The following is a 15,461-nucleotide window of genomic DNA, read 5'->3' on the forward strand; positions in this document are numbered from 1 at the left end:
CAGCACCTTCTTGCTTCTGAGCTTTCTCTTTGCTGGCACCTGCTCTCCTGAACAAACCTCATTCCCGTTTCCAAGCGCCCCCCCCCCTTCTTTCTGCCTTTAGAGCACCTCAATTCCAACTTGCCTTCCCAGACAGTTAATCATATTTTTGTATACTTGTACATTACTATGTCTGAATCTTTTATTGTGAGGTGCATGGTCAGGGCATCATATAAGAACCATTAATAAACACAAAAGCTATAAATACATTTGTTTTCATTCAGTGCATGTGCTCCATCTCAAGCAATCTGGTGCTAGAGATGCTTTCAACATTTATATTCCTTCTCTCACTGCAATTTAATAGTTCAGAAGCGGATAACATGCATCTCAAAAGAAATACAAACTTATAAATGCAAATAAGAAAAACCAAACAAATACCTTATTATACCAGAAGTAGCTGTTTAGTACATCGCCTACATGCATATTTTTCTAGGGTTAGGCCTATATCACTTATTAGGGAAACAATGTGTGACAAAGATTATTTTGCCTAACGTAATATTTTTTGGTTTTTCCTTTGCTATTATTTTTGTGATGAGATTGAAGCAAAGTGTATAAAAATCAGATTAATTTTCTGTGTGCGGTTATCTGGATGTGATGGTGATACATTGTGTGGCGTAACAACCATGACTGAACTTTCTTGAGTTCCAGGATCACAGTAATAATCACCATGTGTTTAGGGCCAATTTGCTCAATAGGCAGAGCAGTTAATTGCCCAGGGAACACCTTGTTTCCAGAGGGCTCTGTGTGCCTTTAAGATGATGGGTCCAAGGTGAGGGGAGGTCATCATGAAAAAGAAGGCAGGGTTGCGTTGCCCATCAACTATGGCACATTTTTGGAGGGGACAGACTATCACCCCAGTGCCGCAGCATCTGATGGATCTCCCCCATTCTGCTCCTGCAACTTCAGAGAGGATAGTATGCCTGCACTTAGAGGCACACCATTGGTAATCCAGCTCTGCATGTGAATCATGAAAATTAAGGATGATAATAGATTTTCATTTTAGACTAGGGGGGGTCTAGTTTTAAGCCATATTTGCTTAAGCAAAATACCAATGTTATTGTTATGTCAAATGTGAAATATGATTGAAATGGCCAAAAATGTTAAACATAAAACACAAGGACACTGATAATCAATGCCATTTGTCTAAGTTTAGACTTAACAGAACAAATGGCGGGATTTGAAAATACCACCATATTGACTGGCCCTAAGTTAGCTGAGCAACTTTTTTATTTGGCTCAAAAGTTATCCAGCTAATTCAAGGACAGGGCTATGGTGCTCTTGGTTGGAACTGGCTATCCCACTTTATGAGCCAGATAAATGTCAATTTTCAGCTGAAAAGCTGTCCTAAAGTGAGCCTGATAAGCTTATCTGGCTAACTTTAAGATAGCTTGGAATATTCAGTGGTGCACCTGTGCCACTGAATATTCCCGCAAAGTTAGCCAGAAAAGTTCATCAGGCTAACTTTGCTAGCCAGCCAGAAGCTGAATACAGACCTCAAGGGTCTTTATCATTTTGTGTCTATGGCAAAAGTACTTAGTATGTCTGCCCATTATGCTAAAACATTGATTGAGGTCCTATCTAAAAATACAACTTCTGTCTTCTAGCTGGGTATCTGTAGGGTTGTGCACAACTATTTCTGGATGAAAGATACTTCTATTTTTCATCTGACTAAACTTCTCATTGGATTGAAATTACTATGTCACAATAATTAGTAAAAATGTGCATAATGTAAAGGTGTATTATATACTATGCATTTTCAAGACCTCTGTGCAATAGAAAAGAATCATATTCATTTGAGTTTTATTTTTATTTTACTTTCTAAAAACTTTTTATTTAACAAGCAACATCAGTTGTACAACACATTAGATTTTTAATTGATCAAAAATGAAAAATCTAAAGGGCTTAATAACTTGTGCGTAATTACCCTAATACCTAGAACAGGCCATTTTTCTTCGCTGATCTTTGGCCCACACAACTTTGTGACAACAAGTATGCATGCAGGTACAATGCTAGAATTCTACAGCTTGCAAAAAGGAATTTAATGACTCCCTTTGCCAGTAGGAACTGTCCTAAAGCCACTAGCAAACAGTGGAGCCTTTCTGATGCAAATTCTGACACTATTTATCATTTGCATAGCACTAATAGATGCACGCAATACTGTGTCACCTGACACGTTACCTTTCTTTAGCAAGACCATTGTAGCATCACAGTTGATGTTATCATCTGCCTCTGTGGTATTTGCTAGACCATTCACCATATTTGCACCGCTTTTTGATTTCCTTTCGAAGCACTGGTGTAGGTTGGAGTTATACCTTGAGGAAGGAAAAAAGCGAGAGCATTTGTTGATGCTTTCTATGTACATTAATGATGTCCATTAATTTTGTTATTCATTAAGTTTTCAAATGAATAAAAAAATGGTTTAAAACTGAATGATGAATCGTCTCTACATGACCTGAAATGAGTTTCAAATGCAAGACAAAAAACAATTACATGTGGCTTGGTCAATGATTATTTAGCTGTAACCTTTTTCCATGTATCTTATATCCATTCATTTTGGCAATGATCACTTTACATCTTTTTTTAAAGTCTAACAATGGTGTTATTACTGCACAGATTTCTGTGTCAGGAAGAACTAGATCTTTGGACAAATTATACACAGTCTTTCATGAATGGATCATTATTTTCAATCCATTCCACCTAAAAGATTATTTATTATGTAATGTTTATTTATGAACTTAGTCTCGAGGAGGATTTAAATGAACAGATGCAGTCAGTGGCCTGCTATGAAAAGAACTAGTGATCTCAGTTCAAGTCCTCTTCAGGGGTGAACATTTCACTGTCATTCCTGGATGAAATCTCCTCGTGGAAAAAGTTTATTCTCTTAGACCTAAAGGGCCTGATATTCAAAGTGCATTCAGCGCTGTTTAGCAAGATAAGCAGGACTTATGTGGCTTAAGTAGCGGCCGCCCCTTATACAGCTAAAAGGATAGCCACATAAGTTGTGGGCGGGCAGTGGGTGGATCGGAGTGAAGAGAGTACAACGTACGCAGCTTAACTACAGGTAATCGGACTTAGCCTCATAAATTTTATGGCTAACCTTAGTGCCACTGTTATGGTCCCGGGCCGAGCCCGGGTCCTCCCACTCACCTCAAGGCCGGCCCGGGCTGCTGAGACTCCTCCTTGGTCGGCAAGGCCCGATCCTGGCCCTGCCCCGGCGTTCCCTCCTCGGGGAGACGCCGTTGGCCCGATGCGTCTGGCCCCGCCCCCTAGGCGCGTGCATGCGCGGGGGCTCCAGATTTAAAGGGGCCAGCGTGGGAGAAATCAGGACAGCCCTCCGATGACGTCAGACGTTGCAGGGATATTTAAACCCTGCAGCTAGGCCTGTCCAACGCCTTGCAATGAGGTTCACTCTGTTTAGAGTTGCTAGTTGCTGCTTCGGATCCCTGATCTTGTCTTCGGCTTCTGACTTCTGGTATTTGACTCTGGCTTCCGTCCCTGGACTTCCGATTCTGCTTCCGTACTTGGCTTTGTCTTCGGCTTCTGACTCCTGGCTTCCGACCTTGGCTTGTCCACTGACTTCTGGTTTCAGCTTCTGTCCCTGGCTTTGTCTTCGGCTTCTGACTTCTGACCTTGGCTCGTCCACTGACTCCTGGCTTCAGCTTCTGTTCCTGGCGGGATCCGGCTTCTGGCTTCTCTTCATCCACAGGTATCCGGTTCTTCGCCCACCAGGGGGCCTCGCCTAAGTCCCAGCGGCTCGGGTCCTCACGGGCTCCTCCCGGGGGGACCGCAGGCTTCCATGGGTGAAGCCTTCCAGGGTCATCTCTTCAGCGCCGCCTTCCGGCAGCGACGTCCACTGTGGGTTCCCACAGTGCATCACCATCCGTCTCAGCCAACTCAAGGGTCCACGTTCCTAACAGCCATAGATCTGGTCTAACCTTAGCTGGTTAGACTTATCCAGATAAGTGCTTAGTTATATGTGTATATTCAGTGGCATAGCCGTGCCGCTGAATCTACATCGTAACTTAGCCGGATAAATTCTAACCAGCTCACCCCGGGAATTCATCATTTCCCGATGAGTACAGCGGAATGATGGCCCATTGTAAAAAAAAAAAAAGGGGCAAGGGGGCAAAAATGTGCCCAAACTCCGCCCACACTCTTTCCTTTCCCCTAATTTGATTAGTACCACCACAATGCGGCCGGTATCGCATACGGTAAGGCGTTATCCCACCCTACCGCATGTGATAAGGCCACATCACGGTTTGATCAATGACCCTGTAGGTTACCTAACTGGCCAGTTTTGAATACTGACCCTAAAAATGAATAAATCATCCCTCCATCCTTATAGCCCTTGACAATCCCACTTGCTAGGAGACTGAATGTCTCTGGAAATGGAAGAGGGAAGCTGTCAAAGCTGCTGCAGGCTGGTACAGCCACCTGCCACTGGGTTACTGAGGAGAGGAGCTGCTGTTGCCACAGCTCCTATTACAGACCAGGGTATCCCCTCTGCTGGCAGGCCACTGAGGAAAAGTTGCTGCCATTACAGCTCCTACTGTGGTCCAGGGCAACACCCTGCTGCTGGGCCACTGAGAAGAAGGAGGAGCCTCCCCTGCTGCTCTTACTGTGACTTGGAGCAGCTCCCTTTCTGTTGGGCTGCTGAGGAGAAGTCACTGCTGCTACTGTGGCCTGGGATAGGGATGTGCAGGGAAAAAATTTCATTTTCATTATTCAGTTTGTTTTCGAAAGGATTTTTTTCCCCCAAGAATTTTGGTTCGTGGATTGCTTGATTTGTTTGATTCGTGTGAAAAAATGAATCAAGCAATTAAAAAAAGAAAAGGTCAAAAAACTAAAACTAGGCCTCCCTCTCACCCTCCCAGAAAAATGCTGGGGCCAGAATCCCCCCAGCCTCCACTTGCTTGGTCTGGTGTGGATACACCGTGGCAATTCGGCCAAAGCCTCAGGCTTGCATAGGCTGAGGCCATGGTATGTCACTGTTGTCTTGGCCTAATCAAGGCCAATGCCTCGGCCTAGGCCGGAGTTTAAACCCAGGCCCCATGCCGCATCCCAACTTGGAGGCCAGGTCCCAATGCCGGGGCCTCAGTACGGCCTCCAGGCCGACGTTGCAACCCGGCCCGGCGGCCAGGTACTGATGCTGTAGCCTAGGCCCAGACTGATGCCACAACCTGGCCCTGAGACCGGGTCCGGATGGCTGGTCCTCGGCCGGGGCCCGAGCCCAGGCCTGATGCAGCAACACGATCTGTAGGCCAGGTCCTGACCTTGGGGCTCGGCCCAGACCCAGGTCTGATGCTGCGACCCAACCTAGAGACCGGGTCCTGATGCTGGGGCCTCGGTAGGACCCGGTCTCCATACCAGGGCCTCAACCAGAAGATCGGGTCCTGACACTGGAGCCTAGACCCTAACCCAGGCCCGATGCCGGGGCCTCGGCCAGGAGCCTGGGTCCCAATGCCTGGGGCCTTGGCCCAGGCCTCAGTGTCCAGGCCTGGGAGCTTCATGGTCCATCTTCTTCCTTGTTCGGCTCTTCATTGCCAAATGACAGATGTCTGCTGGGGTTGTGCTGGGGTTAATTAATTCTGTCATACTCATCCCAGACCTAGGCCCGATGCATTTGTTTAAAATGAAATGAACAAATACGTTTTGTTTCATTCGGGGGCCCCCTGAATGAAATGAATTAGCCTTATTCATCACGTTTTGCATTTTCATTTTAAATGAATGGACATCCCTAGCCTGAGACAGCCGCTGGATAAGTGTCTATAAAATGTATTATTATTAATTTTAAATAAATTAAAAAGCAAGGCAATAAAAATGATAACTATAATCTCAAGAGGTTTTCTCACTGCTAGCCTTTTTCATTTTTGGGAGCGTTATGAGAAATCACTTGCTTGTGAATGATTTGTGTTAACATATTTTAATAGCAATGAGCCGTTTTGCATGCGACACAGCTTATAAAAGTTTTTTTTTCATGTTATAGGTTGTTTTTTTTACATTGATCATAATGCAAGCACATGCACTACCATTAATGCACACTAACACATTAATGTAGCTTTTTAACACAGTGAATTTGGCAAATAGGCCCCTACATGTCATATAATATTCTTGTTTAAATACTGTATGCATTCACAAATGGGATAATAAAGGTTTTTTTTGTAGACTACTATATCAGGATTTCTCCATCATTACGGGACTTTCCAACATTCACAGAGACTAGTACCTAACTCAGAAGTGAGATCACTTGTTTATGTTTATATTCTTGTCTACAAGAAGGTGGCCAGCGCAAATATGCTATTATGCTCCTTATAACCTTGGGCAAGTCATTCCACCCTCCATTGTAAGCCCTCTGGGGTCAGGGAAATACCTATTGTACCTGAATGTAATGCATCTTGAGCTACTAATGAAATTGTGTGAGCTAAATCTAAAATAAATAAATAAATACAAATATAGATCTCATCAGCTTTAGCTGTCCATTTCATAGCGTACATTTGTTACCCTTACCACTGCTTCGGGATCACCCAACCCTTAGGAAGGCTACCAAAATGGTGTCAGGCTTGCATTATAAGCCTTGAAACTTAAGGACCTAACTGTGCACCTTCTGGAGGAAATAAAGGGGAGAAGGTAGAGCAGACAGTTTAAATAATGCAGGGGTAAAACATTTTACAGTGGAAAAGAGGTTTTAGAAAAAGGAGGTATGAGGCCAGACTGCGGCGTAACATTAAAATGCTTTCTTCTCATACATGGAACAACCTCCCAGCTGGGATGGTGGGGTACAAAATGGTAGTGAAATTCAAAGAGGCATATGACTGGCACAGAAGATCCTTACTGGTTGGAAAGAGAGGGTAAAGCTGGAGATGATGCAGGGTCTTGGTACTGCAAGTAGTAGAGAAATGGGCAGATAGGGTGGGATGCGTAGCCTTTATCTGTCACTAATTTCTCCTTTTCTATACCTTGTATTAAGATATACCTTGTTACATTTTACACTTTGATGAGCTAGCGATTACTTCAGGGTACCTTATGTTGCAGTAAATGAAAATGTGCCTGGTTTCCTGGGCAAAACGTCAGGGGGAAAATAAAACCAAAGGATGAAAAACTAATACTGGAAAAAAGGCAGAATTCATCTGCCAAAGCGATCAGGAAGCAGACTATACTAAATTTTGCCAAAATGCTGAAAATATCTGGGATCGCAGTGGTGACCCTGGTGCAAGTGAAGCCAGGGAAGGCCCTATGCCAAGTGGCATTATCAGAGCCACTGGAAGGGGAGGGCGACTACCCGGGGCGGCACCGATGCACCTTGTCAAGGGCACACCGAGGCTTCTTCCTGCTGCTGCTGCTGCTGCTGCCAATGCAGCATTTGTAGGAGCATTTTGAAGCCCTGTTGTGGCCGCATCATTGTGGTGGTGCTGGTGAAAGGGTGGGCCCCTGCTGGCTGGTTGCGTCATTGGAGGGGGGGACGGGACCCATCCCTTCCCTTCAGCCACATTCACCTGTGGACTGCCTGGGGTGCTGGCTAGGCTGGTGTTGGGCCTAGGCATCACGTGAGCACAGAAAGGGGAGGGGTCTTTTCAGTGACAGATTTAGGTTTTTGCCATCCCTAGGCACGGTTGATGCTGAGGTTACCCCCCTCCCCCCATTCCTGCATAGGACAGGCAGATAAGGGCTGGACTAGGGAGCAGAGCAGCTTTTCTTTCTCTGCTCTGCCTGGAGTGGGGGGAGATTCAGCCTATCTGAGATGCAGTAACAATTCAGATAGCCTGCTACCCTTGCATTTCTGCTACCCTACGCACAGACCTATGGGTAAATCCAGTCCTTGCTCTCTTTCTCTTTCCACCACGATAGAAATGTGCCTGTTCTGTCTGAATGGCCCTCTTTCTGTCACCATGCTTAACGGCACAGCCTCCCATTGGACAGAAGGTTTCCCAGACAAAGCAGGTGCCCTTAGAGCCCAGCAGCACCCCTTAAATACGACTGCGTCCTGTGCAGAAGGTACAGGTCATCTACCCCTCGGGCCAACCTTGAGTGGAGCAAAGCAGATTCATTGGCAGACTAATGGTGACCCTTAAAGCAGAATCTTGTCTCAGACAAAACATGTTTTCATTGGGTTGTGTTTCTGCTGGAGGAGCTGTGGGATTTTTATAATTTACAGTATCCTAAATGTTTTATGTTTTCAGTTCCCTTTAACTGATTTAGAGGCATTTTGCCTCCCCTGTTGCCTCCGCTATATGAAGAACCTTTATACCTTTTTACTAAGCATCAATTTAATGCTTTTTTTTGTCCAGCTATTTTGATGAAAATCTGTGCAGACTGCTTAGATTTTTGGAAGAAAGATTCTATTTTTTCTTTTTACCTGATGCTGTAATTTATGCTACCATAACTCACTGCTTTATTTACATTAGCAATTGCAGGGATCAATGAAAACCCAGATCAAAACAGAATACAAATTATAGAAGGATCAGGAAAAGAAAGCTTGCAAGATATAGCTTACAATTATAATACTACTTATCATTTTTATGGCAATACTAGACATATGCAATGCTGTAAAATGGTGATAAGTATTCAGGTACATAAGCCCCTGCCTCAAACAGCTTACAATCCAAGGGGGTACCGAGGTAATGGGAGGTAAATTGACTTGCCCAATGTCACAAGGCATGTGAGATTACAACAAATATAAGTTAAATTATTAATGTTTAATTGTACATATATATACTAATCCAATATGTCCAGAACAATAGAACAACATATGAAGAAGAAATATCCCAACACATGTTTCATTCAATAAACAAGCTTCAGTCAAAGAGACTGAAATCCTCTGATAACAACAGGTATGAACAGGATAAAGATATATCTGATACAGCGAGTCCAAAGTTTCCAAAATGATCAGTCTCATGAAATAAAGGTGAACTGGTAGATGTAGTGTACTTGGATTTTCAGAAGGCATTTGATAAAGTTCCTTATGAGAGGCTTCTAGGAAAAGTAAAAAGTCATGGTATAGGTGGCAATGTCCTTTCGTGGATTACAAACTGGTTAAAAGACAGGAAACAGAGAGTAGGATTAAATGGACAATTTTCTCAGTGGAAGGGAGTGGGCAGTGGAGTGCCTCAGGGATCTGTATTGGGACCCTTAATTTTCAATATATTTATAAATGATCTGGAAAGAAATACGATGAGTGAGGTAATCAAATTTGCAGATGATACAAAATTGTTCAGAGTAGTTAAATCACAAGCAGATTGTGATAAATTGCAGGAAGACCTTGTGAGACTGGAAAATTGGGCATCAAAATGGCAGATGAAATTTAATGTGGATAAGTGCAAGGTGATGCATATAGGGAAAAATAACCCATGCTATAGTTACACAATGCTAGGTTCCATATTAGGTGCTACCACCCAAGAAAGAGATCTAGGCGTCATAGTGGATAACACATTGAAATCGTCGGTTCAGTGTGCTGCGGCAGTCAAAAAAGCAAACAGAATGTTGGGAATTATTAGGAAGGGAATGGTGAATAAAACGGAAAATGTCATAATGCCTCTGTATCGCTCCATGGTGAGACCCCACCTTGAATACTATGTACAAATCTGGTCGCTGCATCTCAAAAAAGATATAATTGCAATGGAGAAGGTACAGAAAAGGGCGACCAAATGATAAGGGGAATGGAACAGTTCCCGTATGAGGAAAGACTAAAGAGGTTAGGACTTTTCAGCTTGGAGAAGAGACGGCTGATGGGGAGATATGATAGAGGTGTTTAAAATCATGAGAGGTCTAGAATGGGTAGATGTGAATCGGTTATTTAGTCTTTCAGATAATAGAAAGACTAGGGGGCACTCCATGAAGTTAGCATGGGGCACATTTAAAACTAATCGGAGAAAGTTCTTCTTCACGCAACGCACAATTAAGCTCTGGAATTTGTTGCCAGAGGACATGGTTAGTTCAGTTAGTATAGCTGTGTTTAAAAAATGATTGGATAAGTTCTTGGAGGAGAAGTCCATTACCTGCTATTAATTAAGTTGACAGAAAATAGCCACTGCTATTACTAGCAATGGTAACATGAAATAGACTTAGTTTTTGGGTACTTGCCAGGTTCTTATGGCCTGGATTGGCCACTGTTGGAAACAGGATGCTGGGCTTGATGGACCCTTGGTCTGACCCAGTATGGCATGTTCTTATGTTCTTAATGCTGCAGGTAGTTACATATTGCTGAAGTTGTCAGAGCTTATACAATGTGGCTGAATGCCAAAAGAAGCTGTCAAGCGTGGGAGAAGAAAATGTCTTGGGATTAGTGCGGCTGTGATGGGCCATGGCATTGTGCTATGCCAGGACATGTCAGGTTACTCCATTCTAAACAATACCCTACAGCAGAAGTCCACAACCTTGGTCCTTGAGTGCTTCATGTAGGTCTGTTTTTAAGGATACCCACAATGAGTTTTCGTCGGGCATTCTTTCGTACATTTTGGAAGAAAACTAGGTTAAGTGGCAGAGCTTGGTTACTCTGAAAATCAGACCCGTTTGGGTCCCTCAGGGAGCAGGGTTGAGCACCTCTGCTCTATAGTGATCCTTTAACACACTTAAGGGTGAATTTTAAAATTCTGACGCACGCCGAAATTAGGGGATGCATGAATATGTCGGGCTCGTGCACACCAAGAACATTTTAAAAGCCACCCCGCATACGCGCGTAAATGCCGCTGCATGCACATCTCAGAACTTCTCAAAAAGGGAAGGGTGTGAGCGTGGTCTGGGCGGGACAGGGGTGGCACCTGTGCATTTTGGGACTTTAACCAGAAATTTGCACATAAATGCGATAAGGCTATTTTAGAAAATGTGCGCACACATGTGCGTATATTCTAAAATAGCTGCTTCCCTGGGTGCAGGCCGATGAACGTGCGCGAATGTGCATATACGTGCCGGTGTAAAAGTTACCATCTGAGAGGATAGCTTTCAAAGAACTCCAAGTCGCACCATATACATGCATATCTGGCTGCACGCAGATCTTCTATTGTATAACCTGCATGTATCAGGTATGCGCAGATTATAAAATACACATTTTCCTACCCCCTCAACATCAGGGCCGGTGCTTCCATTAGGCAAACTAGGCAGTCAGCTAGAGCACCAAGATTTTGGGGGCAGCAAAATCCTGCCAGTGAGAGGTTCAGAGGGGGTGCTCTACCAGAGGCAACATCGTCAAAGAAAGAAGCGCTGTGCTGAAGCTACTGCCATCAATAGTTAAGTAGGGGAAGGGTGAATGTCCAAAGTTTCGCCTAGGGCACCATATATGCTTGCACCGGCCCTGCCCAACATCTGCACATGTTTGGTTATATGCGAATACCTGAAATGCATTGAAAGCATGTGTCTTTCCCACCTATTTTATAAACACACACACATATACGTTTCCTGCAAAAAATATATAACTTCCTTGGGTAAAATCCTGATTTATAAGCAGAAGTCAGTATATTTTAAAACATGCTCAGGTAATTAAAATCACCAGTTCACCAAATCCTTCTCCAGGTCATTGAAACCCTCCTAGTTCTTCACCTTCAACTCCCTCCAGTTCATGCAGACCTCCCACTCAACCACAGTAGACAACAGTTGAATCTGATATCAATTGTGCAAGATAATTAACAGGTGTAAAATTGCATGAATAAGGGAAAGTCTCCTATAAAATAGCATCTTATGCATGTAACTCCCTAGGCTTGCTCCGGAATGCATCTAGTCCACTCTATATTTGTGAGTGAAAATGTTTGCATGAACAAAATACAGGCATATTTTTGAGGTTTATAAAATAACATGTACACAGACAAAAGCTATATACATGCATATATACTACTCACATATGTTACGATTCCTCCTGTAACTGTGCCACAGGAGGCCTCTCACCTTTTCTCTGGAGGCCGCACCAAAGCCGGGGCCTTGCCTGGACAGTCTATCCCGGTTTTGCTCCATTGCCTGGGAGGCCTGCTCTGCTTCCTCCTGGACTCTCTGGTTTGGGCCACGCCCCTTCTTCCTAAGGGGCCGGCCCGCAGCTCTTCTCTCTAGTTATAGGGCCAGCCGGGTGTGGCCAATCTAAACTCCTCCCTGGGAGTTGCCTGCTTCCTGCACTATAAAAGGACTTTGCTTTCAGTTCTGCCTTGCCTTGGAGTTACTTGCTCCTGGATGCCTTGCCTTCCAGTGCTCTGGCAGGCCTTTGTTTGTTTTGGAGTGCCATGTCTTGTCTTGATGTTCCTGATCCAGTCCTGATGTTCCTCGCCTGTTCCTGATGTCTGTGATCCAGTCCTGATGTTCCTCACCTGTTCCTGGTGTCCTGTACCCCAGGTTCCTCGTTGCCTCCTTTATGGCATGCCATGTTGTGGTCTGTGACCAGCCCATAGGTAGTGGCTGCATAGGGTGCTCATGGTACAAGGCCATCTTCACCTACGCAAGTACAAGCCTCCGGAAGACTTCCGCTTCAGTCCTGAGTTGTCTTAAAATCCTTGCTTGCTTCCGTCCCGGTCTTCGGAGTTCCTTGCACTGCGTCCGTCCATGCCAAATTCTCTGAACGAAACTGTGCCATTCCAGCGTGGTCCGCGACCAGCCTAGGATGGGCTGTGTAGGGCGCACCTCGGTACAGGCTTCTACCAAATCTTTGCCATGTTCCAGCTTCAGTTATTCCACACCTCGTCTAGAGCCTGCTTCGCATGCAAGCGTGGTCCGCAACCAGCCCATGGGTAGTGGCTGTGTAGGGCGTGCTGCGTCGCAGTGTCAATCCAGTCCTTGATCCTGCTTCTGAATACCTTGCCTGCAGTACCTTGTTCCCGAGTCTACGTCTGTGCACCCAAGTACCTCGTTCCCGAGTCTACGTCTGTGCACCCAAGTACCTCGTTCCTGAGCCTACATCTAGAGTCTCTATGTTTCAGAGCCTCCGTCTGCCCTCATCCTCAATCCGGCCTGCTGCTTCTTGCCGATACCTTGTGGCAGGTCTGAAAGGGCTGGGAACGGTCGGAGGACTGTTCAATTACCAACACCATTGTGTTGGCTCCAGAAGCATGCAGGTCCGGCAGAGGGTCAGACTGTCTGTCTCCACCCATGCTGGGACATGCCTCGCCTACCCTCAGTGCTGCCTTGGAGTTCTCTGGGGTCGTTCCGAGGCCCAAGGGGACACAATCCCTTCAAGATGGGATCGCTCTCCTAGCGCTCCCCATCCGTAACAGAATGCAAGGCCTCCTCGAACAGGAAGGCCTTTCATAACATCTGCTTTGAAAAGTCACTCCTATGATTTCAGGCTTTGTTGAGATATGTGATCACGCATTATAACCTAAGATCAGTATCTCAAATGGTAGTCTTTCAGCAAAGGAGTGCTGCTTGTTAAGAGCAAGCCTTTGATCATCAAACCCACAGTCCTTTGCACCTTAGAACTTTTAAATCAATTTGTATCATTTCAACTCCATCCAATCCACTCATGCAACACCATTCTATGAATACTATCACCTTACTTATCAACGTGCACAGCTCACAACTGCTGCCAAATGGAAAGTCAATGGAAAAACATACTTCTTTTTGGATATTAACATGTTCCAAAGGCTTTAGAAACACACGGAACATGAAACTGTAGCCTAAAGGACATATGGGGCTTAGATGTCTTCTGATTAGTTTGGAATCGGACCTTCTTTTAATGGATTTAATTTTGGTTTCAAGCATATTAACAGTTCTCAGATGCTCACAGGCACCACTTAAGTTGAAACACAACTGTCAGGAAGTGTTTCTCTAACAGCTAAATACTTGCCACAAAAAAAATTAATTATTTCATTTGGGAGGGTGCTGTCAGTATTGAAGACACTCGACTGACTGTATAGAGCTGGGTATGGAATCCAATGAGACTCCATGCCTTTTGGCACATTATACAATATAATTAAGCAGGGGTGGTTCTATAATGGGGCAGGGTGAATCTGCCACTTCAGGTGGCAAACTTTGGAAGAGGCAAAACTGCCCTCCCCCCAAACTCCTCTAGCAGCCGCCTCACTCTGCTGCCAAAGCAACAAAGGACCCGGTGGGCCTCCGGTGGATAGTCCTGGGGGAATTCTGCGCTACTGTGAAGTGCAGAATTTGTGCAGAATTCCTCCTTGAGCAACCAGATCTCCTCTATGTTTCTCATTTTCTGCGCAGAATTGTTTCTGCAGAGAAAATGGCAAAGATGGAGGAGATCTCAGTATGCCATGAGCAGAGCACATCCTGCTTGTGGTGAAGACGAAGGCCCCGTCGTGCTGCAAGCAGAGCTCGTCCTGCTCGTGGTGAGGATGAAGACCCTGGCATGCTGTGAGCAGAGCATGGCACGCTCGTGGCAGAGATGAAGGCCCCATCGTGCTGCAAGCAGAGCTCATCCTGCTCGTGGCGAGGATGAAGACCCCGGCGTGCTGCAGAGCCCATCCCACTCGCGGTAAAGATGACGTCCCCGGTGAGAGCGAGTGTGTGTAGAGAGGTGTGTGTGTGTGTTTGTGAGATTGCGAGCCTGGGGGGGGGGGGGGGTGAGGGAGCATGTGTAGAGGGGGCGGGGGGGGGGGGGGGGGGGGGTTGAGGGAGCATGTGTAGAGGGGGCAGGGGGGGGGCACCTTCTCATCCCTTGCCTCAGGCAGCAGATTGCCTTGAGCTGCCCCTGCAATTAGGGAATTAGGGTCCTTTGTTTTCAGTTTAAACAGATTTTCACTCTAATTGTAGACTGACTAAACATTAAACAACAGCTATAGAGCTGCAGATGCAGTGTCTCAAGGCCTTCGGCAACTGCTGGAAGCTGGCATGGGCCAACGCGCCTGCAGCATTTCAAGTTCACGTCCCCCGCCAGCGAAAGCGCTCGCTCTCCAATGTTGCTGATGTGACACTGGAGGGTGAGCGCCTGCCTCCCCCTCCCCCCCCCCCCCCCAAGCAGCAAACATGCCTGCTGCTTGGTGCCGCCAATGCAGCATTTGAAGTGGGCCAAGCCTACCAGAAGCATTTGCCGGCAGGCGCCCTGGCCCTGCACAAAAGCTGAAGTGCAGTGTGCAGAGCATGGCAGCCTCAGTATGCATCCTGCCAAAGGAGAGAGAAGTCTGGAGCCACCACTAGTAAGGAGGAATTCTGCTGCAATGGGTGGGGTGGGGGGGGGGGGGGAGAGAGGGATATTCTCAGGGGAGTGGGGAGAGAAAGGGACATGCTAGGGGATGGGAGTAGAGATAGGGATGCTGCTGAGTGGGTAAGTGGAAAACTCTGCTTAATTTTGTTTTATTGTATTGGCTTCTGTACACTAAAATAAATTCTGATATTTACCCCAAAAAATAATGTCACATTTTTCAACTGATTTTCTCCTGTTTTTGTTCTTGACATAATAAACTCTGAAAAATTCCCAGGAAAAAACAAACAAAAAAACCCAAAACTGAACATGAAGGTCTCTATATGTAGTACACGCAATGTAAGATAGCAGA

At 45.5% G+C, this 15,461-nt stretch overlaps 1 protein-coding gene across 1 annotated transcript in view; it reads right to left on the reverse strand.

The window, feature by feature from the left end:
• Positions 1 to 15,461, reverse strand: part of SLC24A3 (solute carrier family 24 member 3) — a 936,948-nt gene that overhangs the window by 105,881 nt on the left and 815,606 nt on the right. The window contains exon 10 of the mRNA XM_029593773.1: positions 2,218 to 2,351. Within this exon, the coding sequence (XP_029449633.1) occupies positions 2,218 to 2,351 (134 nt within the window). The remainder of the gene's footprint in view (positions 1 to 2,217; positions 2,352 to 15,461) is intronic.

The sequence above is a fragment of the Rhinatrema bivittatum genome, chromosome 3, assembly GCF_901001135.1.
Source record: "Rhinatrema bivittatum chromosome 3, aRhiBiv1.1, whole genome shotgun sequence".
Taxonomy (NCBI): Eukaryota; Metazoa; Chordata; class Amphibia; order Gymnophiona; family Rhinatrematidae; genus Rhinatrema; species Rhinatrema bivittatum.